General features: G+C 39.6%; 1 protein-coding gene across 1 annotated transcript in view; it reads right to left on the bottom strand.

Moving 5' to 3' along the window:
• MYZAP (myocardial zonula adherens protein) overlaps positions 1-25,979 on the bottom strand; it is a 115,068-nt gene that overhangs the window by 5,547 nt on the left and 83,542 nt on the right. The window contains exon 12 of the mRNA XM_005685718.3: positions 14,406-14,506. Coding sequence (XP_005685775.2) covers positions 14,406-14,506 — 101 coding nt within the window. The remainder of the gene's footprint in view (positions 1-14,405; positions 14,507-25,979) is intronic.

The raw sequence follows: 25,979 nt of genomic DNA, 5'->3' as shown, positions 1-25,979 counted from the left end.
ACACCCTCTCCAGCATTTATTGCTTATAGACTTTTGGATCCCAGCCATTCTGACTGGTGTGAAATGGTACCTCATTGTGGTCTTGATTTGCATTTCTCTGATAATGAGTGATGTTGAGCATCTTTTCATGTGTTTGTTAGCCATCCGTATGTCTTCTTTGGAGAAATGTCTGTTTAGTTCTTTGGCCCATTTTTTGACTCATTCTTTTTACAGCTGAGTAATATTCTGTTGTATATATGTACCACATCTTTATCCATTTATCTATCAGTGGACATCTAGGTTGCTTCCATGTCTTAGCTATTGTAAATAGTGCTACTGTGAACATTAGGGTACATGCATCTTTTTGAATTATGTTTTTCTCAGGGTATATGCCCAGTAGTGGGATTGCTGGGTCATATAGTAGTTTTATTCCTGTTGTGTTTTTTTTTTTAAGGAATCTCCATATTGTTCTCCATAGTGCCTGTTATCAATTTACGTTCCCACCAATAGTGCATGAGGGTTCCTTTTTCTCCACATCCTCTCCAGTATTTATTGTTTGTAGATGAGGTCCCTGTTTCATACAGCAACTTCCCACTAGCTATCTTACGCATGATAATAATATATATATTTCATTGCTACTGTCAGTTCACTCCACCCTCTCCTTCTCCTCCTTCCGCTTGTATCCACACCTGTGTCTCTATTCCTGCCCTGAAAATAGGTTCATCAGTACCATTTTTCTAGATTCCATATGAATGCTTTAATATACAATATTTCTATTTCATTTTATTTAATTGGAGGATAATTGCTTTATAATGTTGTGTTGGTTTATGCCATACAGCAACATGAATCAGCCATAATTATATATATGTCCCCTTGCCTGTGACCCTCCCTCCCGGCTGCCATCTCACCCCTCTAGGTCATCACAGAGCACCAAGCTGGGCTCCCTGTGCTACACAGCAGCTTCCCACTAGCTAGCTGTTTTACACATGGTAGTGTACATATGTCGGTGCTACTTTCTCAGTTCATCCTTCCCTCTCCTTCCCCCGCTGTGTCCACAAGTCTGTTCCCTGCGTCTGCATGTCCCTTCCCTGCAAATAGGTTCATCAGCACTATTTTTCTAAATTCCATATATATGCACTAATGTTCGATACTTGTTTTTCTCCTTCTGACTTAACTTCCCTCTGTATAATAGGCTCTAGGTTCATCCACCTCATTAGAACTGACTCATATTCATTCCTGTTTATAGCTGAGTAATATACCACTGTGGATATGTACCACAACTTCCTTATCCATTCATCTGCAGATGGCCGTCTAGGTTGCTTCCATGTCCTGACAGTTGTAAATAGTGTTGCAATGAACATTGGGGTACATGTGTCTTTTTCAGTTACGGTTTTCTCTTCATATATGCCTAGTAGTGGGATTGCTGGGTCACGTGGTAATGTTATTCCTAGTGTTTTAAGGAATCTCCATACTGTCTTTCATAGTGGCTGTATCAGTTTACATTCCCACCAACAGTGCACAAGGGCTTCCTTTTCTCCACACCCTCCCCAGCATTTACTGTTTGTAGATTTTTTTGATGATGACCATTCTGACCAGTGTGAGATGATATCTCATTGTAGTTTTGAATTGCATATCTCTAATAATAAGCGATGTCGAGCATCTTTTCATGTGTTTGTTGGTTATCTATATATCTTCTTTGGAGAAATGTCTGTTTAGATCTTCTGCCCAATGTCTGTTTAGATCTTCTGCCCATTTTTTTGATGGGGTTGCTTTTCTGATATTGAGCTGCTGGTATATTTTGGAGATTAATCCTTTGTCAGTTGTTTCATTTGCAATTATTTTCTCCCATTCTGAGGGTTGTCTTTTCATCTAGCTTATAGTTTCTTTTGCTGTGCAAAAGCTTTTAAGTTTAGTTAAGTCCCATTTGTTTATTTTTTTATTTTATTTCCATTACTCTAGGAGGTGAGTCAAAGAGGATGTTGGCTGCACCTTATGTCTGTCCTGCCTATGTTTTCCTCTAAGAGTTTTATAGTTTCTGATCTTATGTTTAGGTCTTTAATCTATTTGGAATCTGTTTTTGTGTATGGTGTTAGAAAGTGTTCTAATTTCATTCTTTTACATGTAGCTGTCCAGTTTTCCCAGCACCACTTACTGAAGAGACTATCTTTTCTCCACTGTATACTTTTGCCTCATTTGTCAAAGATAAAGTGCCCGTAGGTGCAGAGGTTTATCTTTGGGCTTTCTAGCCAGTTCCATTGATCTGTATTTCTGTTTTTGTGCCAGTATCATATTGTCTTGATTACTGTAGCTTTGTAGTATAGAGTGAAGTTGGAAGGTTGATTCCTCCAATTCCATTTTTCTTTCTCAAGATTGCTTTGGCTATTCAAGGTCTTCTGTGTTTCCCTACAAATTATAAAATTTTTCCTTCTAGTTCTGTGAAAAATGCCATTGGTAATTTGATAGAGATTGCATGAAATCTGACTTTACTACCCAAAGCAATCTATGTTTTCATACTATAGATTCTTCCAATCCAAGAACATGATATATCTCTCCATCTGTTTGTATCATCTTTCAGTTCTTTCATCAGTGTATCTGCATAGAGATCGTTTGTCTCCTTAGGTAGGTTTATTTCTAGGTATTTTATTCTTTTTGTTGAAGTGGTGAATGGGATTGTTTCCTTAATTTCTCTTTCTGATTTTTCACTGTTAATGTATAGGAATGCAAGGGAGTTCTGTGTATTAATTTTACATCCTGTGACTTTACTAAATTCATTGATTAGCTCTTATAATTTTCTGGTGGTATGTTTATCAATGTCATCTGCAAACAGAGTTTAACTTCTTTTCAGTCTGGATTCCTTTTATTTCTTCTCTGATTGCCATGGCTACAACTTCCAAAATTATGTTGATTAATGATGATGAGAGTGGGCACCCTTGCCTTGTTCCTGATCTTGGAGGAAATACTTTCAGTTTTTCACCGCTGAGAATAATGTTTTCTGTGGTCTTGTCCTATACGGCTTTTATTATGTTGAGGTAGATTCCTGCTGTGCCCATTTTTCTGCAGAGATTTTATCAAATGTGAGTTGAATTTTGTTGAAAGCTTTTTCTGCATCTATTGAGATTATCATATGGTTTTTGTCTTTCAATTTGTTAACATGGTGTATCACATTGATTGACTTGCATATATCAAAGAATCCTTGCATCCCTGGGATAAACCCCACTAGATCACGATGTATGATCCTTTTAATGTGTTGTTGGATTCTGTTTGCATGTATTTTGTTGAGGATGTTTACATCTGTGTTCATCAATGATATTGGATGTAGTTTTCTTTTTTGTGTGATAACTTTATCTGGTTTTGGTATCACAGTGATGGTGGCCTCATAGAATGAGTTTGGGAGTATTCCTCCCTCTGCAGTTTTTTGGAAGTGTTTGAGCAGGATAGGTGTTAGTTCTTCTCTCAATGTTTGATAGAATTCACTGTGAAGCCATCTGGCCCTGGGCTTTTGTTTGTTGAAAGGTTTTTGATCACAGTTTCCATTTCAGTGCTTGTGATTGGTCTGTTCATAATTTCTATTTCTTCCTGAGTCGGTCTTGGATGGTTGTTGTACTTTTCTAAGAATTTGCCCATTTTTTCCAGGTTGTCTGTTTTCTTGGCATATAGTTGCTCGTAGTAATCTCTGTATTTCTGCATTGTCTGTTGTAAGTTCTTTTTCATTGTTTGCTGACGTTTTAATGATGGCTCTTCTGACTGATGTATGTTGGTACTTCATTGTAATTTGCATTTCTCTACTAATTAGTGATGCCGAGCATCTTTTCATGTGCCTACTGGTCATCTATATTTCTTCCTTGGAGAAATGTGTATTTAGGTCTTCTGCCCATTTTTCCATTGGGCTTTTTTTGTTGTTGTTGTCTACTTATATAAGCTGTTTGTGTATTTTGGAGGTTAAGCCCTTGTCTGCCCCATCATTTGCCAATATTTTCTCCCATTCCGTGGATTGTCTTGTCTTTTTTTTTAATGGTTTCCTTTGCTGTGAAAAAGTTTGTAAGTTTACTTAAGTCCCATTTGTTTGTTTTTGTTTTTATTTCTCTTGCCTTGGGAGACTGATCTAAGAAAACATTGGTACAATTTATGTCAGAGAATGTTTTGCCTGTGCTGTCTTCTGGGTGTTTTATGGTGTCATGTCTTGTGCTTAAGGCGTTAGAGCCGTTTTATTTTTGTGCATGATGTGAGAGTGTGTTCTAATTTCATTCATTTATATGCTGCTGTCCAGCTTTCCCAGCACCACTTGCTCAAGAGACTTTCCCCCCATTTTATATTCTCTTCTCCTTTGTTGGAGATTAATTGACCTTGGATATGTGGGTTTGTTTTTGGCCTCTCTGTTCTGGCCTGTTGATCCATATATCTGGTTTGGTACCAATAATACACTGTTTTGAATGCTGTAACTTTGTAATATTGTCTGAAGTCTGGGAGTTATGCCTCCTGCTTTTTTCCCTTAGGACTGGCAATTCTGTGTCTTTTATAATTCCATATAAGTTTTTGGATTATTTTTCTAGTTCTATGAAAAATGTCATGGGTATTTTGATAGGGTTTGCATTAAATCTGTAGACCTTTTTGTGTCACATGGCCATTTTAACACGTTACTGATCAGAGATGTATTAATATGTGTTTTGTTACCTGAACATTATTGACTAGAGATGTTTCCGTATTCATTTACATAACAAATCGCCGGCCACAAGTGTTAGTTTCTGCAAAAACCCCCTGGTCAGTAATGTGTTAACAGTATTAATTCTTCCAATCCAAGAGCATGGGATGTCTTCCCTTTCTCTGAATGCTCTTTACTTTCCTTTATTATTGTTTTATAACTCACAGCATAAGTCTTTCACCTACGTGGTCAGGTTTATTCCTTTTTTTTTTTTTTTTGGTGCTATTTTTAAAAGTTTTTTTTGTTTTTACATTTCTTTTTGATATTTCATTGTTAATGTAAAGAAATGCAACCAATTTCTGAATGTTAGGCTTAAATCCTGCTACTTTGCTGAATTCATTTATTAGCTCGAGTAGTTTTGTGTGGAGTTCTTAGGATTTTATAACCATGTTGTCTGCATACAGTGAAAATTTTACCTCTTCCCTTCCAGTTTGGATACCTTTTATTTCTTGTCTGCTGTGTCCTAGACTTCCAGGAGTATGCTGAATAGAAGTGGTGACAGTGAGCATCCCTATTTCACATTTTAGCAGGAAAGCTATTACCTTTTCACCACTGAATATTTTGTTGGCTGTGGATTTGTCATAAATGGCTTTTATTATGTTGAGATATGTTCCCTAGGAAATGGATCCAAAAAGATATTGCTGCTATTTACATCAGAGTGTGTTCTGTTTTCCTCTAGGAGTTTCATAGTGCCTGGCCTTACATTTAGGTCTTCAGTTTGAGTTTTCTTTTTGTGTATGATGTTAGGGAGTGTTCTGATTTCATTCTTTTACATGTAGCTATCCAATTTTCCCAGCACCACTTATTGAAGAGGCCGTCTTTTTTCCATTGTACAGTCATTTGGATACTACTTTTTCCAATCCAAGGATATGGCGTATCTTTCCTTCTTAAAAGCTCCCTCCCTGGGTGCAGGCCCCATCCCAATTCTTTCTTTTCCCTTTTATCCTACGCAGTTATGTGGCGATTTTCTTGCCCTTCCCAAAGTCTGAGGTCTTCTTTCAGCATTCAGTAGATGTTCGGTGTGAACTGGTCCACTTGTAGATGTATGGTTAATGTTTTTGTGGGAGAAGGTGAGCTCTACGTCCTGCTCCTCCACCATCTTGAACCCCCTTCTCCCTGGAGCCAGACAGTAGTTTTAGCAACTTACAGTTGCTAGGTATCCATGATTCAGAAAAATTAAAAACACACACACACACACAAACCCCCATGCATTCAGGAGCTCACAGTTAGATGGGAAAAATACATACTTAGATCATTGTACTGTCTTAGGTACTGTATAAAAACATAAGGAGCTATACTGGATGCTGTGTATTTGCCTGTTCAGATCCATCCCCCCCCCTCCCCTATACCCTGGGAAGCTGCCCAGAAGGTAGACATCAGCGGACCCCCTCACCCGTTACCTTCCAGCGGGTTTGGACCTGTTAGGAGGTGGAGGCAGAGAACGGAGCACAGGCAGTCCAAGTCATCTGCTCCCTCTGCTCAGGCTGCAGCTTGGTAGCTGGCTACATTCCTCTAGCAAAGGCTGCGCTACAGCTCACCCCTTCATCTCCTCTACCAGCTTTCTCTCCCCATCTCTTCAGGCCCAGGCTGGAAACAGCTGCCCTCAAATTTGTACACAGTCATTTCATTTAAGTGTCTTTCATTTTCCCTTCCTGCTAAGACCCTGAGCAGCACAAGAACAAACACATGATGGGCAAACTGAGGGCAGAACAAGTGAGCTTCACTGGGAGGAAGTCAGCCCCGGGAAGATGACTCCTGAAGGATGCCTAGGCATTCCTCAGGTGAGTGAGGAGGAGGTGGGCAGTACAGGCAAAGAAGGGTGAACACAGAGGCCACAGTGTGAAAAGGAGACATACTTAGCCAGGACTGGAGCAGAGTTCAATGTGAAAGTGGCAGAAGATGAGGTTGGGATGGAAGGGGGAAGAAGGGCCCTCTGTGCCCTGCTGAGGGGTTCAGAATGAGACAGTGGGCCGTTTTTAGGGAGGGCAGGATATGCCATGAGAACTCAAACTGTGAAAATCGCACTGGAGGTAATGCAAGGAAATGTTAAGATGATATTTAGGGGGCAGAAGTAACAATTTTGTGATGATAATGGAGAAAAATGTCCCATTTCTTTTCCCTTATAGCCATATAAGCACTTTTCCTAGCTTCCCTTGAACTTTGGTAGACCACATGACTCTACAGGCAGAAATGATTTCTGTTACTTGCAGGTTTAGCCCATGTCCATTTTGCTGCCAAAGATATTTTCCTAAAAGGACAATTGGAGCATACTACTATTCTTCAAACTCTTCATTCTCCCCCTTGCTTCCTGGATGGACTCTCATCTCCCCTGCAGGGTATAAAGGCCTCTACCATCTACTGTTCTGTCTCCCGCCTGGCCCCTCCTCATTTACACACTGCTTCACAGTCTGCCATCCTCAGCTTCCCCTCATCAAATCAATCTGATGAATTCCTACCTGTATTTCAAGAATCAAACCTGGTCCCCCGATTCTGCACAGCAGTGATAGAAACCATCATCCCCGTCTCTGTGTGCCCTCGGTTTTCTCGAGCAGTGCTGCTCAGTTTTCTCCTTCCACAAGGTTCCCTTTTGCTAAAGTTGCCCCCATCAGTAACACCTCCCATCGGGCTTCCGTGGTGGTTCAGTGGTGGAGAATGCACCTGCCAATGCAGGAGAATAATATCTTGCCATTTGCAAGACATGGATGGACCTTGAGGACATTAGGGTAAGTGAAATAAGTCAGACAACGTATCTTATCCATATGTTAAAAAAAAAAAAAAAAAACAGAACAAAAACCAAGTTCGCAGATACCAAGAAAAGATGGATGATTGCCAGAGGAAGGGGTTGGGGGATGGGCAAAATGGGTGAAGGGGTCAAAAGGTACAGACTTCCAGTTATGGGGATGTAATGTACAGCATAGCAATAGCAACTATGGGTGATAATACTGTATTGCTTGTTTGAGAGTTGCTAATAAATCATCACAAGAAAAGTTTTATAACTAGATACAGCTACCCAGGTGGCTCAGCAGTAAAGAATCTGCCTGCAATGCAGGAGACGCAGGTTCAATCCCTGCGTTGGGAAGATCCCCTGGAGAAGGAAATGGCGACCCACTCCAGTATTCTTGCTGGGAAATCCCATGCAGAGAGGAACCTGGCGGGCTACAGTCCATGGCGTTGCAAAGAGTCGGATACAACTGAGTGACTAAACAACAACGACAACAAACACCTATTACCGTGCGGTGATTTTCAACTACGGTTGGGAGACAAATTCTTAATAAGGTGTATTAGAAGCCTGGGTGTGGGGGATGTTAATCTTCACAGAACTCTCCCAAGAGATTCAATGTCTTTTCCACACTCTCCTCCCCTTGAAAATGACTGTCACAGAGGCTTGTGACACCCCTGGAAGCATCTCACTGCACCTGCTGGTCTGCACATCCTCTGCTAGCTATAATTTCGTGAAGTGTGAAAACCACATCTTGCTTATCTTCATGACCTCAGCAGCTCACTCAGGGCAAACACAGCACTGTCAGTACACAGGTGAATGACCAAGGCAACCAGAGGACGATGGATTTTGAGGAACGAGTGGTAACAATTTCACCATCACATGCTACAGAGAGGAATCCACAGGATATCACAGGTCAGGAGTCCCCAGGGACCTGACCAGGCAATTTAGTGGAGTGCCAGGGGCATGAGCCAGATGGCAATTTGTGCCAACTCCTGTGAAAATTCCACAGAACAGAAATAGTCTCTGGTGACACTATCCTAAAAGCCCATAAAGTTCAGAAATATTTATAAAGGTGAACCCTCTGGGTTTCAGAAACAGGCTCTCATATCTCAACCTTTCAAAAAGAATTGAGGTTAGTTTTTTTAGTTGATCACTAAGAAACAACAGGATTTCAAGAACACAAATAATTTCAACCACAGAATGAAAATTCAGCCATTTTCTTTCACATATTAAGGCTATTGTTAACCTTTTATTAATCCATAAAGGGGCAGTTCCCTGGGGCAAACAAAAGCAGAGTCAGCAAATAATGCCTTGACAAAAAGCTACTTTGTGTTCTGGTTACTACAATAGAAATATGAAGATGTAGGCATTTTAAAGTACTTACTATGCGCCGGGAACTTATGACTGCAAGGAATATTTTTCAGTAAAATATACCTATTAAGACTTAATTTATGAGTTTACTGGAAACTGAATTTCACTAAGGGACAAAGGAGAGAAGTCTTTTTTCTTTTGGCATTTTGTTTTCCACTTTTCTCTTTGAAAGCTAGCTGACCTAAAATTGCTCTCAATGGCCTTAATTAATATATATCGAACTTCTCAAATCTGACTCGTGAGTTTTGCCTTTAATGAGGTATTTAGAAGCCCCTGGCATCAGGGTGAATGCCTTTGACCCCTTCCCTCTCTCCTTGCTTTCCAGAAATCTATGCCACACAAAGACGAGATGAAGGAGAAGAATTTGAGAAGGCGAACCTGGAGCCAGGGACGGGACTGAGAAGATGAGATGGAACACTGGTCTCCCTAGGCTGGGGAAGCGGGAGTGGAGCGCATGGAGCATGTCACGAAGGAAAACGCCAGCCCCGCACCAGTGAGTGAGTCCAGGTGCAAAGCTCAAAGGCGAGCGCAGAACCCTGAACTTATGGCAACTGGGACTGTGGTGATGACAGAAATATGCAAACATGGCCATATACAATGGACACTTTATATCTAAATCATCTTAGCAACTTTCAGTAGGAATGACAATCAGAATCTTCCCCTAGGTAAGGAAACTGAGATTCAAAGAGGTTAGGCATTAGTTCAAAGTTACAGATATACCCAGAGGCACATCCAGGACCCAACCCCAGGGCTGATTTCCAAGCCATCGCTCTTAACCACAACTAGAGGATCTGACTTTGATGGAAAAAAATGTGCTCCGCTATGGACAGGGTGGGTATGAAGATGAGGCGGTGCCTAGCAGGCAGCCAGGAATGAGGACTTGTACGCAAGAGAGGTGTGAGCTTCCTAACCTCTTCAAATCTCAGTTTCCTTACCTAGGGGAAGATTTTGATAGTCAACTGACTTCCAATTAGAGCTGCTCTATTTTTTCTGTGCTCCCTGAGCAGCTCTAATTGTTAAGTCAGTCATGTTTTACTCTTTGCAACTCCATGGGGCTGTAGCCTGCCAGGCTCCTCTGTCCGTGGAATTTCCCAGGCAAGAATATTGGAGCTGGTTGCAATTTCCTACTGCAGAAGATCTTCCCTACCTGGGGATCAAAGCTGGTTTCCTGCGTGGCAGGCAGATTGTTAGCCACCAAATGCTGTTAGCAGTAGCACAGCATGTAACACCTGCAGGTATAGGGAGAAATGGGTCGTGGGTGCCATACAGCTTTCCAGCAGCACGAGCTTTGTGCCCAGTGCCTGGGAACCACTGCAACACCCAATAACACAGCTGACCAAAGACCTCGTCGATCACTGGGGCTTCCAGAGTTCTACACAGTGTCCAGTGTAAACCACTGACACCAAACTGCTGACAACTGAGAAATTCAACACATACGGAAGCACTAGCCCCTAAATTAAGCTGTCAACCAACCAACCCAATCAAAAAATCGGCAGAAAACCGTAATAGATGTTTCTCCAAAGAAGAAGAAATACAGATGGCCAGGAGGCGTATGAAAAGATGTTCAACATCACTCATTATTAGAAAAATGCAAACCAAAACTACCATGAGGTACCAACTCACCAGTTAGAATAGCCATCATTAAAAACTCAACAAACAACAAATGCTGGAGAGGATGCTGAGAAAGGGAACCCTCCTACCCTGTCAGTGCAAATGTAATTTAGTGCGTCCATGATGGAAAGCAGGGATTCCTCAGAAAACTAAGAGTAGAATTACCATATGATCTAGCGGTGCCACTCCTGGGCATGCTGCTGCTAAGTCGCTTCAGTCGTGTCCGACTCTGCGACCCCATAGACGGCAGCCCGCCAGGCTCCCCGGTCCCTGGGATTACTCCAGGCAAGAATACTGGAGTGAGTTGCCATTTCCTTCTCCAATGCATGAAAGTGAAAAGTGAAAGTGAAGTCGCTCAGTTGTGTCCGACTCTTAGCGACCCCATGGACTGCAGCCCACCAGGCTCCTCCATCCATGGGATTTTCCAGGCAAGAGTACTGGAGTGGGGTGACATTGCCTTCTCTGCTCCTGAGCATATATCTAGACAAAACTCTAATCCAAAAAGACATGCACCCCGATGTTCATAACAGCCACTATTCACAATAGCCAAAACATGGAAACAACCTACATGTCTATTGACAGATGAATAGCTAAAGATGTGGTCCATATTTACAACAGAATATTTACTCAGCCATAAAAAAGAAAAATATATGCCATTTGCAACAACATGGATGGACCTAGAAATTATCATAGTACGTGATGTAAGAGAAAAACAAATATCACTCATATGTGGAATCTCAGTTTTAAAAGATGATACAAACTTATTTTAGAGAAGAGAATGGCAATCCAATCCAGTATTCTTGCCTGGAGAATTCCATGGACAGGGGATCCTGGCAGGCTACAGTCTGTGAGGTTACAAAGAGTCAAACACAACTGAGCAACTAAGACACAAACTTATTTACAGAACAGCAGCAGACTTATATCAAAAACAACTCACAGTTACCAGAGGGGAAACACTGGGGAGAAGGATAAACCAGGAGCTTGGGATGAACACGTGTACACTACTATATACAAAACAGATAACCAACACAAACCTACTAGAGCACAGGGAACTCTATTCAATATCCTGTGATAACCTATATGAGCAAAGAATTAAAAAAGAATGAATACATGTATAACTGAATCACGTTGCTGTACACCGGAAACTTACACAACACTGTAAATCAACTATACTCCACTAAAATGTTAAAAAAATACTTGATACCATGTCTTATATGTAAAATCAAGGTTTGATTTAGATAATAGGAATACTAGCTATTTATTAAGTTCTTCGGTTACCATGCTAAATTCTTTACATACATGTTTTCATTTAATTCTCATAACAGTCCAATATGATTTGATATTGTCATCATCATTTCCATTGTAAGGAGGAAATCACAGAGGATTAAAGGAGACTGAGTAACTGGCGCAGGGCTGTGCTCAGCTGGCTGGGCAGGGACCCCCACAGCCTAAACCTTCCCAGCTGGAGGGTACGGCAGAAGACCCAGAAGGAAGAACAAAACTCACCTGCGTAACAGGCTTAATTCATTACTTTTTATGGATCTAAGATATTTGGGGAGCCTGTTTTTTAAAATATTCTTGAAAACACCATGGAATCTTTTATTAGTTAGATGCCAGTTTGAAGTCTTAAGTGAGAACCAGGGATTCTTTCAGAAATATGTAACACAATTTAGCAATCTCTACTGAGCATTTTAAAACTATAGATGTACCACACCAGGACTCCAGAAGTATGGCTCAAATCCTGGCTCTGTGGCTTCTAGGAAATCCCTGTATCTCTCTGGGCCTCAGTTTTGGTGTCTATAAAACAGGGAGATTAGATCTGGGGCGGGGGTTCCCATTTGATTGTGACCACAGAGCTCTTTATTCAAGCAAAATCTTACTTGGAATCTAACATATAAAACACACTAAAAACTGAGTTTCTCAGGTTGGGTGTTTTTTCTGTGAGGGGGGACGGTCCCCACAGGCCAGCTCCTTGCTTACCTCGTTGCCCCCACCCCGAACCCCCTCCTGGAGCCTGAGCACAGAGTGCACAGTTCCAAAAAGCACAGGTGGGAAACCACGGCCCCACCTCACCCCTCAAGAGGCCATGCTCCTCGCCCCCCAGACGTGCACGGCGCCTGTCACATAGTAGGCACTTCATAAATACTTGTGAGAGAAAGAATGAAAGATTACCCTGCCTTTTCGGAAATGGGGATACGTAGTTTTCATTTCCTCTGCTGATTGCCCCAGGTAGTTAAAGTGCTAAGATGGATCCTGGGGGAAACCAAATGTTACATTTATGGAAAAGCTGCTTTTAGATACTGAAGTGGCTTCCAAGTTCAGCGCGGCCATAAGTTAAGGGTCTGTCAGCACTTCCATTATGAACACCGCTTTGTGGTTTCATAACTTAGCCATAAAAGTTTGCTTCAGGCTATCCCTCAGCATACAAATTGAAAACCCTGTTTTAGGCCAAAATGTGGGAATTAGAAAACAAACAATTTATTGGTTTCAGACATAGTTTTGTACCCGTCTCAACCAAATAAGATTTATTATGTGGGCAATTAGAGGGGACTAAGCCACTTGGTTCTTGAAAAATAAAAAAATAAAAAAATAAAGGAAAATAGCCAACCTATTTATATTTTAACAGTTGTCCCTGGGTATGATCAATCATTCTTTTGGGTCCTATTTTTATCAAGCACTTTATCCCCTGCATTGATGAGACCTGGAGTCTATTTATACATTCTTTTTCCTTCTTTTTTAAACATTTTCTGTTAATGGTATCAGAATGAAAAATATTGCCTTGTTTTTAACCAAAAAGCAAGCAACGTAAATGAGACATCTCAAAAAAATAAAAGAGCTTAATCCTGCTTTTGGTAAGTATTTTGAGAATGGCAAGTATCTCATTTTAATGAACAAAAAAGACAACATCAGTAATGAATAAACAGGGATATGAGACATTGTTCTACAGTGTGAGAACTGGTTAGAGCTGAGAAGTCACCTGGCCAACTTGCTGACTTATCAGGTCAGGAAACGGAGGCCCCAGCTAACAAGAGTCTAGCCTAAACATGTCCCGCAGCTCCTAACCCCGAGGACGAGAGCTGGGTGTTCTACAGCCCAGCTTGGCGATCAGCTCATTCCTGTTTCCCATGGATGTAACCATTTAAGCCAGGAGTCTCCATTTTCCTGACCTACTCATGTCTACCACCACACACACACACATGCCCCTAACCATACAAGAATACACCTTCCTGCACAAGGGTACGGCACTCTGTGACTCTGGTTACCCAAGTCACAAGCCATGTACCATCAGTGCCCTTGGTATGCACTTGTTTTCTGTCCTCTTGGAGCCAAGCACAGTTTTGAGCACCTAGAGACACGGGGTGGGTTGCTGGGTCACAGGTGCTAACCTGACTAGGGAGAGACCTAGGTACTGGGCTTGTGAGCAGCTTAACAACACATGGCTCTGTCCTCTAGCTCAGAAATGCAGCCGAACAAAGCAGGTTATAGTTCCTGTTGATGTATTTGTGAATCTGGTCTAGTGCATGACGACACTGTTACAGTACTAGGGAGCAGCAGGGCTTAGAGTCTCCCTACTCTTACTAAAGCACCTCACAGGGCCCTCTCACACTGCTGAGAATGTCTGCCTGTACATCTGATTTCCCTTGCAGCCTGCACTCTGGGGCAGGAACCCAGTCTAATTCCTCTCCTTATCTTCACTGTCTGGCACGGGGGAGGTGCTCAACAGATGTGTGCCGAATGGACAGATAAACGAATACACGGAGGACCAAATGCACACACTTGCTATGGGGCTCATCTTCTCTCTGCAGTGGCCTCCCCAGGTCTCCCCTGGGCCATGCGTGCCCCAGGCCTCCGCACAGCCTCCCCACTCCACAGAGTCCAGCCAGACCCCTCAGCAGCCACCACTTCTCTTTGCAGAAATACTTTTGATAGAAAGAATGCAATTCTGGGAATAACAGCACACTGAAAGTATTTTCTTGGGTCAAAGGGGAATTTGAGTTGGAACAATAGGAAATTCTTAAATACCTGGGTAGAAGATCACAGCCCACTCCAGCCTCTCTGGTTTCCACTCCAGTCTTGGACTGGGTTTCTATTAAATAGTCCAACCTGCTTTGTAGTTCATTATTCTAGAGATGAGGGGGGAAAGGGCTGTTAGTAAAGCAAATGCGTTCCCCCACAAATACATAAGATACAATTTGTATGTATTTTCCAGATTTTCCCCTAGACACAGACATCTATCACAGAGTATTTTTAAGTGCCTCTTCTACAGTAGGAATTGAAGGAATACATTGACTGAATTCTTATAAATAGCTTTATGTGCATGGACATACGTATGTATCCAATTTTACCTGAATGGAAACAAAACAGAATATCCTACTCTGTACCATTATTTGCTGCTTTTCGCCCACTCAACAATGTGTTGTGACTCTTTCCATGTTTATTAGTTTTCTTTTTATGTCAACAAACTATTTTAATGGGTTCATACCATTCCACTGTATGGATCTACATTATTTAACTAGTCTCTTACTGATGACCTTTAGATATTTATCACATTTTTTGTAATTATAAATAAGGTACAGCTCATGTTTTAAAACTCCCTCATTAAACTATAAAATGAGTTTAAGTCTATTAACTTAATTTAGAGGGAAATACCTCTGTAACTTAATAATTAGTATTTTGTAGGTGTGGAAAATTCAGAATCTCAAACATATAAAGTAGAACAAGCTCCTTGGGATTAAAATTAGCATTCTGAAATAGTGTTTTTTTTCCAGGCCAGAGCCAAACATTACATAGGTTGATGATTAGATGCTCAGGAATTGGAAATTTGCCCCGTGGGGGAAATGAAGGACAAAGGAGCAAAAGAGTTGAGGATATTAAAATGAAAACAGATGAAGTGCTGCTGCCTAAAACCCAAAGGACAGGAAGATACACCTTTTAAAAAATTCAGACAGTGGTTATCTCTGTGTATAAAGATTTTTTTATTTCTCTTTTAAAGTTCTATGTATTTTCTGTAATGCTAGACTAAATTTTCATGAGGCAATAACCATAACTATGCTCCTGACTGTATTCCTCAAAACACAGTATGTAGTATATGCAAGATAAATATGTATTGAATAAATGTATAAATGCCTTTGAAAGTGTGTTAGTCACTCAGTCATGTCCAACTTTTTGTGACGCTATGGACTGTAACTTGCGGTTCCTCTGTCCATGGGATTCTTCTCCAGGCAAGAATACTGGAGTGGGTTACCATGCCTTTCTCCAGGGGATCTTCCTGACCCAGGGATCAAACCCAGATCTCCTGCATTGCAGGCAGATTCTTTACCAACTGAGCCACCAAGGAATGAGTGTTTTATTTGTATAATCAGGAAAAAATAAGCATTTGTCTTTTCTAAGCTGATGCTGAAGCTAAGGCACTGTATTCTAAGACCCTCAACAATACATGAAAGTTGAAAAGTTATTTGGAAACAGAAGCTCATTTGTTCTGAAAGAGCTCTTGCTCTGGATGGGTGATAACAAGGTGCAAAGCAGCAGCTCTGGTGCAGACTCAGGTTCTGCAGGACGTAAAGGTCTAGGAATCCCTTCTGATAATGGGAAACGGAGTAAAGGAAGAGAAGGCACTCCAGGTTCCCTAGCTGCTGACAAGCCATGACTGATCTGTGAGCTCGGCATCTGTCACCTGGTGCTCTGGGAGAATGGTGTTGGCTAACTGCCAGGGGTTAACCACCATTTACACACACACACACACACACACACTCTGCTTCACCAACAATATCTGAACTCTCCCACTCATACAGAGAGAGAGGCCTGCCCATTAACAATCAACAGTCCCACCGTTTCATTCTTTCTCAGTGTAGACTGTAATCATGAGGATTCTGTAAAATGCTGAGCTGAGTACCTATAGTTAGGGGCAAAAAGGCAAGGTTAGCAAATGTACCCCAATTGGTATACAGTGAGTAGTGGACTTATAGTCCTAAGTCTTTTGTTCTGTTTCAAAGGAACTCTTGTACAAATCAAGCTTCCCTGGTGGCTCAGATGGTAAAGAATCTGCCTGCAGTGCAGGAGACCCGGGTTCAAACCGTGAATCAGCTATTCACTGAAGCACTGATATGAAAATCTTTAACTTTTAAAAATGTAATACTATTAGTTAAAAAAACAACAACAACCTGAGTATCTGCTGGGAATCAGGTAGTATATAAAATCAAGTGAGGGGAGCAAGTTGGCAGCTAAAGAAATAGGGCATGATTTGTAACCTTTGAGGAGTTCAGTCTTTTGGGGGTACAGACACCTAAGCAGAAAATAACAGAACAAACTCCTAAGTCTCATGTCAGGGGGACCCAGAAAATATCGTGGGGGCACTTCAGAGGGGATGTCTAACTCAAAATGGAGGACTGGATTGTCTGTGAAGATTTTCTGGAGTTATGCAAGGGACAGAGAGTAAGGGAAATAAAAGGAATGAGTAATCCAGAATTATGGAAGAATACTAGGTTGAGAACAGGCCCCTGACTGTAATATACAGGTACGCAGGAGTTGGTTATGAAGGGCTGTGTATGCCACTACCAAGCCTCTACACCCAGGCCCATGAGACCAAACTCAAATTTTACTTCAAACACTTGGGCTCCAAGTGAAAACTGTATTGGGAGGAAATAAAACTATAAGGAAGGAAGATCAGTCAAGGAGGTCACTGCAATTTTCTAGGTAGAGTGAGAGCCGCACTTCTAGTATATAGAAGTAAGCAGTTAAATAGAGCCTCCTCAAAAATATACAATGGAGAAAAAGACAGTCTCTTCAACAAGTGGTGCTGGGAAAACTGGTCAACCACGTGTAAAAGAATGAAACTAGAACACTCTCTAACACCATACACAAAAATAAACTCAAAATGAATTAAAGATCTAAATGTAAAACCAGAAACTATAAAACCCTTAGAAGAAAACATAGGCAGAACACTCTCCGACATAAATTACAGCAAGATCCTCTATGACCCACTTCCCAGAGTAATGGAAATAAAAATGAAAATAAACAAATGGGACCTAATTAAATGCTTTTGCACAACGAAAGAATCTACAAGTAAGGTGAAAAGATAGCCTTCAGAATGGGAGAAAATAATAGCAAATAAAGCAACTGACAAAGAATTAATCTCCAAAATATACAAGCAGCTCATACAGCTCAATACCAGAAAAATAACCCAATCAAAAAGTGGGCAAAAGAACTAAACAGACCTTTCTCCAAAGAAGACAAATAGATGGCTAATAAACACATGAAAAGAAGCTCATCATTACTCATTATTAGAGAAATGCAAATCAAAACCACAATGAGGAATCATCTCACACTGGTCAGAATGGCCATCATCAAAAAGTGTACAAACAATAAATGCTGGAGAAGGTGTGGAGAAAAGGGAACCCTCTTACACTGTTGGTGGGAGTGCAAACTGGTACAGCCACTATGGAGAACAGTGTGGAGATTCTTTTAAAAAACGGAATAGAACTGCCATATGACCCAGCAATCCCACTGCTGTGCATATACCCCAAGGAAACCAGAATTGAAAGAGACTTATATACCCCAGTGCTCACTGCAGCACTATTTACAATAGCCAGGACATGGAAGCAACCTAGATGTCCATCAGCAGTTGAATGGATAAGGAAGTTGTAGTACATATACATAATGGAATATTACTAAGCTATAGAAAGGAATGCATTTGAGTCAGTTCTAATGAGGTGGATGAACCTGGAGCCTATTATACAGAGTGAAGTAAGTCAGAAAGAGAAACACAAATACTGTATATTAACACATAGATATGGACTTTAGAATGGAGAAGGCAATGGCACCCCACTCCAGTACTCTTGCCTGGAAAATCCCATGGATGGAGGAGCCTGGTAGGCTGCAGTCCATGGGGTCGCTAAGAGTCGGATATGACTGAGCGACTTCACCTTCACTTTTCACTTTATGCACTGGAGAAGGAAATGGCAACCCACCCCAGTGTTTTTGCCTGGAGAATCCCAGGGACGGGGGAGCCTGGCGGGCTGCCGTCTATGGGGTCGCACAGAGTCGGACACGGCTGGAATGATTTAGCAGCATGGACTTTAGAGAGACGGTAATAACTATCCTACATGCAGGGCAGCAGAAGAGACACAGACGTAAAGAACAGACTTTTGGACTCTGTGGGAGAAGACGAGGGTGAGATGATTTGAGAGAATAGCATTGAAACATATATATTACCATGTGTAAAATAGATGACCAGTCCAAGTTTGATGCATGAAGCAGAGCACCCAAAGCCAGTGCTCTGGGACAACCCAGAGGGATGGGATGGGGAGGGAGAGGGTTCAGGATGGGGGGACACATGTATACCTCTGGCCGATTCATGTTGATGTATGACAAAAACCATCTCAATATTGTAAAGAAATTATCATCCAATTTAAATAAATAATTTAATTTAAAAAATAGAGACTCGTGCAAAGAATAGCTATCAACCTTGGACAGAAGACAAACAACAACTGAGGTCTGCAGAGACTGAAGGACACGTAAGTTTTAGACAGGAGGTAAAACTGGGAGCAGATGACAAGCATTGGCTGGGTTCTCTGTGATTCTTTTGTTTCTGTTTGCAGCTTTGCCCAAGAGCAGAATAGTCATAGTGGAGGCAGCACAAACACAGTAAAAATTCGGTAGAAAGATCATCTGTCTGGTAGGAAAAAAAAAAAAACCAGTAGGAATCTACGGGATAGAAGCGTTACCAAGAGTGAGAGGGAAGCCAAAATGGAAGGGTCAGAAAAGACTGAAATTCTATATTCTGTGTATAAACTCAGTTCCAGTCTTCAGCAGACCCCTGAACCATGTACATGTGGAGCAAAGTGAAAGCAGTATGAAGCCAAGGCTTAAAGAACTGAACTGAGATCTAACCCATCACACACCATAGCAAGGCAGGATGCAGTTGGGTCTAACCAGATTCTTTACCTTCTAAAGCAATTACAAGTCTATTTTCCTGCACATCACTGATGAAGGAGGGAAAAAAAAAAAAAATAGAAAATATAAACAGAAAACAAATGGTAACTTTTGAACAGAAAAATACAATGCCTGAAATTTGATCAATCACTAGATTGCCCTAAGAAAAAAATGGATATGCCAAAGGAAGGAGTCAGTAAACTTGAAGACATTAATAGAAGTCATTCAATCAAGATAAGATAATGTTGAAAATAATAAATGAAACTTCATGGAATGTGAGACAATTTTTTAAAGCCTAACATAGGGACACTCGAATCACAGAAGTAAAGAAGAAACTGGAGCAGAAAAAATATTCAAAGAACTAATGTGGGGGCAGTGGGGTGGGGGGTAGTACATCTCCAGGTTCTTGGGGAAAACAAAGAATGGCTGAAATTTTCCCATATTTGGCAAGAGACATAAATTTATATAAATTCAAGAATTGAATATAACCAATAAATTGATTATATATTATTGAATATATAATCAATATATATTGATATATATTGATTATATATATAACCAATATATTGATTATATATTGATTCACTATATATTCTTGAATATAACCAATTCAAGAATCTCATCAAACTCAGACAACCAATTCAAAGAGAAACCTACCTTGGCATATTACAGTCAAACTAGTGAAAAACACAAAGAAAAATCTTGAAAGTCATCCTGTTACATATAGGGAAACAGTAATCTGAATTACCAAAGGTTGCTCATCAAAAACTATGAAAGCCAGGTGAGACTGAATACTAACGAAGGAAACTGTCAACCTAGAGCTCTCTATATATTTTCATAATGAAGGTGAACTACAGGCCTTATTTTTGAATAAGAAAAACTAAGTGAATGTGTCCCCATCTGGTCTGTACTATACAAAATGCTAAATAAAAATTCTTCACCCTGAAGAGAGGTATCAGAAACTCAGATTTTTCAGGAATGAGTGAAGAATATCAGAAATAAATACTATATGAGTAAATATAAAAGACAATTATTTTCTCTTAATTTCTCCAAAATACATACAACTTAAAACTTCTAGCAATATACTGTGGGTTTATAGTTATATATAGATAACTCAGGTAACTCAGGCAGCAGAGGGAAGGGTTAATGGACCCTGCAAGATTTCTATATTTTATATTAAGTGGTACAATATTACCTCTAAGTAGACTGTGAACACTTAATGATGTATATTATAGTACCTAGAGGAACCACTCAAATATTAAAGACACAATGCCGATTGATGAATGGATGAATTAAAATGGAATTCTAAAAAACTTTGGAATAGTCCAAAAAAAGGCAAGAGAAGGGAACGAAACCAGCAAATAAGCCAGAGGGACTAAACAGAAAACAAGCAATGGCAGAACTAAATCCAACCATATCAATAAAAATTAAATGTTGATGGACTGTACACTTCAGTATAAGAACATCAGAATGTATAAAGAAACAAAACCTAACTATATATTGTCTACAGGAGATGTACTTTAAATAACACAGATCAGTTAAAAATAAGTGGATGGGAAAAAATATACCATGTAAACCATAAACTTAAGAGTGCAGAAATTATAATACCAGATAAAAGAGACTTTAAGACAAAAAGTATGAACAAAGGTATTTCATAATAAAGAGATCAATTCATGCCAAAATACAACAGTCAAAATTGTGTATGTACCTAATTAGAGAGCTTTAAAATATATGAAGTAAAAAACAAAATTAAATAGACAGTCTGAAATCATAGCAAGGGACTTTAAACCCCCTCTGAGCAACTAAGAGAACAGTTACACAAAAACCAGGAAAATCATAAATAATCCAGACAATATTATCAACAACCTAAATCTAATTGATATTTATAGAACACACACAAAAACAGAAGAATATGAATTTTTTTATAATAGTCAACCAAGAGAAACCATATGCTGAGCCATAAAACAAGTCAAACTAAATTTAAAAGAATGAAAACCATACAAAGCGTGTTCTAGGACCATAACAATTAAATTAGAAATACAAAACGATAAGATATCTAAGAACACCACAAATATTTGGAAGCTGAACAACACACTTCTAAATAACTGATAAGTCAAAGAAGAATCTCAAAGGAAATTAGAAAATATTTTGAACCGGATGATAATGAAAATACATCTTATTAAAGCTTGTAGGTTGCAAGTTAAGCAGGGCTGGGAAGGGACATTCATAGATTTAAAAGCATATATTAGAAAAGAAGAAAGGTCTAAAATCACTGGCCTAAGGTCTACCTCAAGAAGCTAGAAAAAGAAGAGCAAAGTAACACCAAAATAATTAGAAGGAAGAGAATAATGAATATCAGAGCAAAAGGCCTCAATAAAACAGAAAACATAATATTCTCTATCCACAAAGCCAAAAGCTATTTTAATTTAAAAAGAAAACAGCAAAATTAATAACACTCTACCTAGATTGATCAAAGAAGGGTGGAAGGGGACAAATGATCAATATCAGAATAAAGAGGCATTAATAAGAAATAATAGGATATCTATGGTGAAAAAAACTATCAATCCTTACTTCACATAAAATACAAAAATTAAGTCCAAATGGATCTTAAAACTAAAAGCAAAACACCTATCATTTTTAGAGGAAATCATTGGAGAAAATCTCTGTGACCTTGTAATAGGCAAAGATTTCTTAGGAACTAAAAAAGCAGAAACCATAACAAATTGATAAATTGAACTTTACCAAAAATAAAAATGGATACCAAAAGGTATCATTAAGAAAATGAAAAAGCAGGTCATGAAATGGGAGAAAATGTTCACAATACATATATCTGACAAAGAACTGGTATCCAGAATGCATAAAGGACCCTTAACACAATAAAAAAGAAAAGTAAAACTCAATAAAATAATAGGCCAAAGAAAGCACTTCAAAAAATAATATATACAAATGGCTAATAAGCACTTAAAACATGCTCAGCATCACTGGTAACCATGGAGATACCACCATAATGAGATACCACCACATACCTTCCAGAATGGCTACATTAAAAAGACTGACAGTATTAAGGGTGAGGATGCAGAGAAACTGAACAGTCCACCTTCTGGTGGGAAAGTAAACTCCTTTGATAAACAGATAGTTTCTTTAAAAGTTAGACCTTTATCTACCATACATCCCAGCCACCCCATTACTAGGAATTTATTCAACAAGAATAAACCCGGGCTTCAGATTCAAGATGGCAGAGTAAAAGAATTTGTGCCCATCTCCTGCAAGAGCACCAGAATCACAACTAGCTGTTGAACAAGCATCAACAGAAAGATGCTTGAAACCTACCAAAAAAAGATACCCCACATCCAAAGACAAAGAAGAAGCCACAACTAGATGGTAGGAGGGGCACAATTATGATAAAATCAAATCCCATACCCTCTGGGTGGGTGACCCACAAATGGGAGAACAAGAACACCAAAGAAGTTCTCCCACTGTTGTGAAGGTTTGGAACCCCATGTCAGGCTTCCCAGCCTGGGGACCCAGCAAAGGGACTGGGAATCCCCAGGGAATCTGACTTTGAAGGCCAGCAGGATTTGATTACAAAATTCCCACAGGACTGGGGGACCAGAGACTCCAGGGTCTCTGATGAAACAAAACCTTGTATACACCAAGACTCAGAGGAAAGGAGAAGTGACTCGACAGGAAACTGAACCAAAACCACCTGGTAGTGTTGGAGGGTCTCCTGTGGAGGTGTAGGTCAGCAGGGGCTCCCCAGAGGGACGGGGGCGGGGGGAGGTGCATGGGACTGGCAGCAGCTGTCTGGGGAGGTCACCTTTGGGGTAAACCTTCTTGGAGGCCACCACCAACCTGACCATATTGCCCATAGACCCGAGGGCTGGGTTTCCTTAGGCCAAAAAATTACCAGCAAGGGAGCACAACCCCATCCTTCAGCAGATAATTGGATTAAAGCTTTACTGAGAAAGACCTAGTTTTTCCCACCACCAGTCCTTCCCTTCAGGAAGCTTACAAAAGCCTCTTAGCCTCCTCCATCAGAGAGGGTAGACAGAAGAAGCAAAAAGAACCATAATCCCACAGCAACTAAAATAAAACCACATTACAGAAAGTTAATCAGCATGAAAAAGCAGAAAGTTATATCCCAGATGAAGGGACAAGATAAAACTCCAGAAAAGCAACTAAATGAAGCAGAGATAGGCAACCTTTCAGAAAAAGAATTCAGAATAATGATAGTGAAGTTGATTCAGGATCTCAGAAAAAGAATGGAGGCAAAAATTGAGGTAATGCAAGAAATGCTTACCAAAGACCTAGAAGAATTAAAGAACAAACAAACAGAGATCAATAATATACTAGAAGGAATCCACAGCAGGATGACTGAGGCAGAAGCATGGATAAATGACAGAGGATAAATGATAGAGGACAGAATGGTGGAAATCACTGCCACAGAACAGGAAATAGAAAAAAGAAGGAAAAGAAATGAAAACAGCCTAAGAGACCACTGGGACAACATTAAATACATGAACATTAGCATTACAGGGGACCCAGAAGGAAAAGAGAGAGAAAAAGGACCTGAGAAAATATTTGAAGAGATAATATCTGAAAACTTCCCAAACATGGGAAAGGAAATAATCAACCAAGTCCAGGAAGCACAGAGTCCCAGGCAGGATAAACGCAAAGAGGAACACACTGAGACACACAGTAATCAAACTGACAAAATTCAAGACAGAGATAAAATATTAAAAGCAACAAGGGAAAAATGACAAATAACATGGAAAGGAACTCCCATCAGGCTATCAGCTGATTTCTCAACAGAAACTCTTCAAGCCAGAAGGGAATGGCATGACATATTTAAAGTGATGAAAGGGAAGAAGCTACAACCAAGAATATTCCACCCAACAAGACTGTCCTTCAGATTTGATGGAGAAATCAAAAGCTTTCCAGATAAGAGAAAATTAAAGCACCACCAAACCAGCTTTACAACATAAGCTAAAGGAACTTCTCTAGGCCTAAAACAAGAGAACAGAAAAGCCCTACCTACAGAAAATAAACCCAAAGCAATTAAGAAAATGGCAACAGGGTTATACATATGGATAATTACCTTAAATGTAACCATTTACATTTAAATACACCAACCAAAAGACATAGACTGGCTGAGCAGATGAAAACATGTGCATGGATGCACTTTCACTTACCACATCACTCTGCTTGACCCCCCCCCAAATTGTATGTAATTATTTTATATTGTTAGGTTAATCATGTTCCCATTATGGCTTGCAATTGTAATTATCTTTTATTTTTTGTCTTGTTATTGATTGTGAAAACTGATAAACATCTTTCACTATTGTGAAAGAAAGCGAGGTCGCTCAGTCATGTCCCACTCTTTGCGACCCTGTGGACTGTAGCCTACCAGGCTCCTCCGTCCATGGGATTCTCCAGACAAGAATACTGGAGTGGGTTGCCATTTCCTTCTCCAGGGGATCTTCCCGACCTAGGGATCAAACCCGGGTCTCCCGCATTGGAGGCAGACGCTTTAACCTCTGAGCCACCAGGTTATGTAACTATTACTCAATACCATTGTATTATGATTGGTCAGCAGAAAAATTACAGAATTCTGTATCACCAAAACTACCATGTAATAGGAAAACCTGTAATCACTTAAAAAATCCATATGCATATGAGAATTATTTTGGAATTTTCTGAAAAATACAAATGCCCAGGCATTGCTGTTTTTGCCAGCACTCCAGATATGTTTCTAATGAGTAGCCATGTTTAAAAATAACTGGATTATATGAGGATCTTTTACTTTTATCTAGTTTGTTTCACTTTTTCTATTTCATATTCAGTGCTCCCATTTCATTTAGTTTATGGTTCCCAATTTCTCCATCTTTTTTTTTATGTTCTTTCTCAAACCTTTATCAAGTGTAGTAGAAAAGCTTTTGTATACATATATATAAGCTATATTTTAGAAAACTTATGAAATTTTTCCTAACTAAAAAATTTATGACATTTAGATTCCACTTATTTGACTTAGTGTGAATAGAATGCTAGATTTCTAATTTTAAAAAATAGATATGCAACAAGCAACAAAGGTTTACTGTATAGCACAGGGAACTATAATCGATATCTTATAATAACCTATAGTGGAAAATAATTTCAAAAATAACGTGTATATGTATAACTGAATCACACACACAAAAAAGAAATTTTGTAAACTTTTTGAAATTTAGTCATGTTTATCTTTTTGCCAGTTTTTCTAAATGTCCTATGGATATCTAATGAGATATAAAATTTTAAATATATTTATGTAGGATATGATTAATATAAATTAAATAGAAATCTGTTATATTTAAATCATTAATGACCAAGATGCCCCGTTCTTATTTTTTCTGTACTTGAAAAAATATTCTCGGGAAAATGTTAGTATGTCTATGATTAGATATTTTTTCTTTTCCCGTATATTTCTTCTGATTTTTGCTTTATGTGTCTGTTTCTTTGTTGTTAAGGTGTCTAATAGTTTATGATGACTATCTTTTTTGTGAATTGTACCTTTTATCATTAAGAATATTCATCTTTGCTTCATTTAAAATAAATTAATTACTTTAAAAAAAGAATAAACCCTAAGTTCACATATTGATTTGTACAATAATGTTCCCAGCAGCTTTATTC

Source organism: Capra hircus, chromosome 10 (genome assembly GCF_001704415.2).
Source record: "Capra hircus breed San Clemente chromosome 10, ASM170441v1, whole genome shotgun sequence".
NCBI lineage: Eukaryota > Metazoa > Chordata > Mammalia > Artiodactyla > Bovidae > Capra > Capra hircus.
This window is presented reverse-complemented; position numbering and strand designations above follow the sequence as displayed.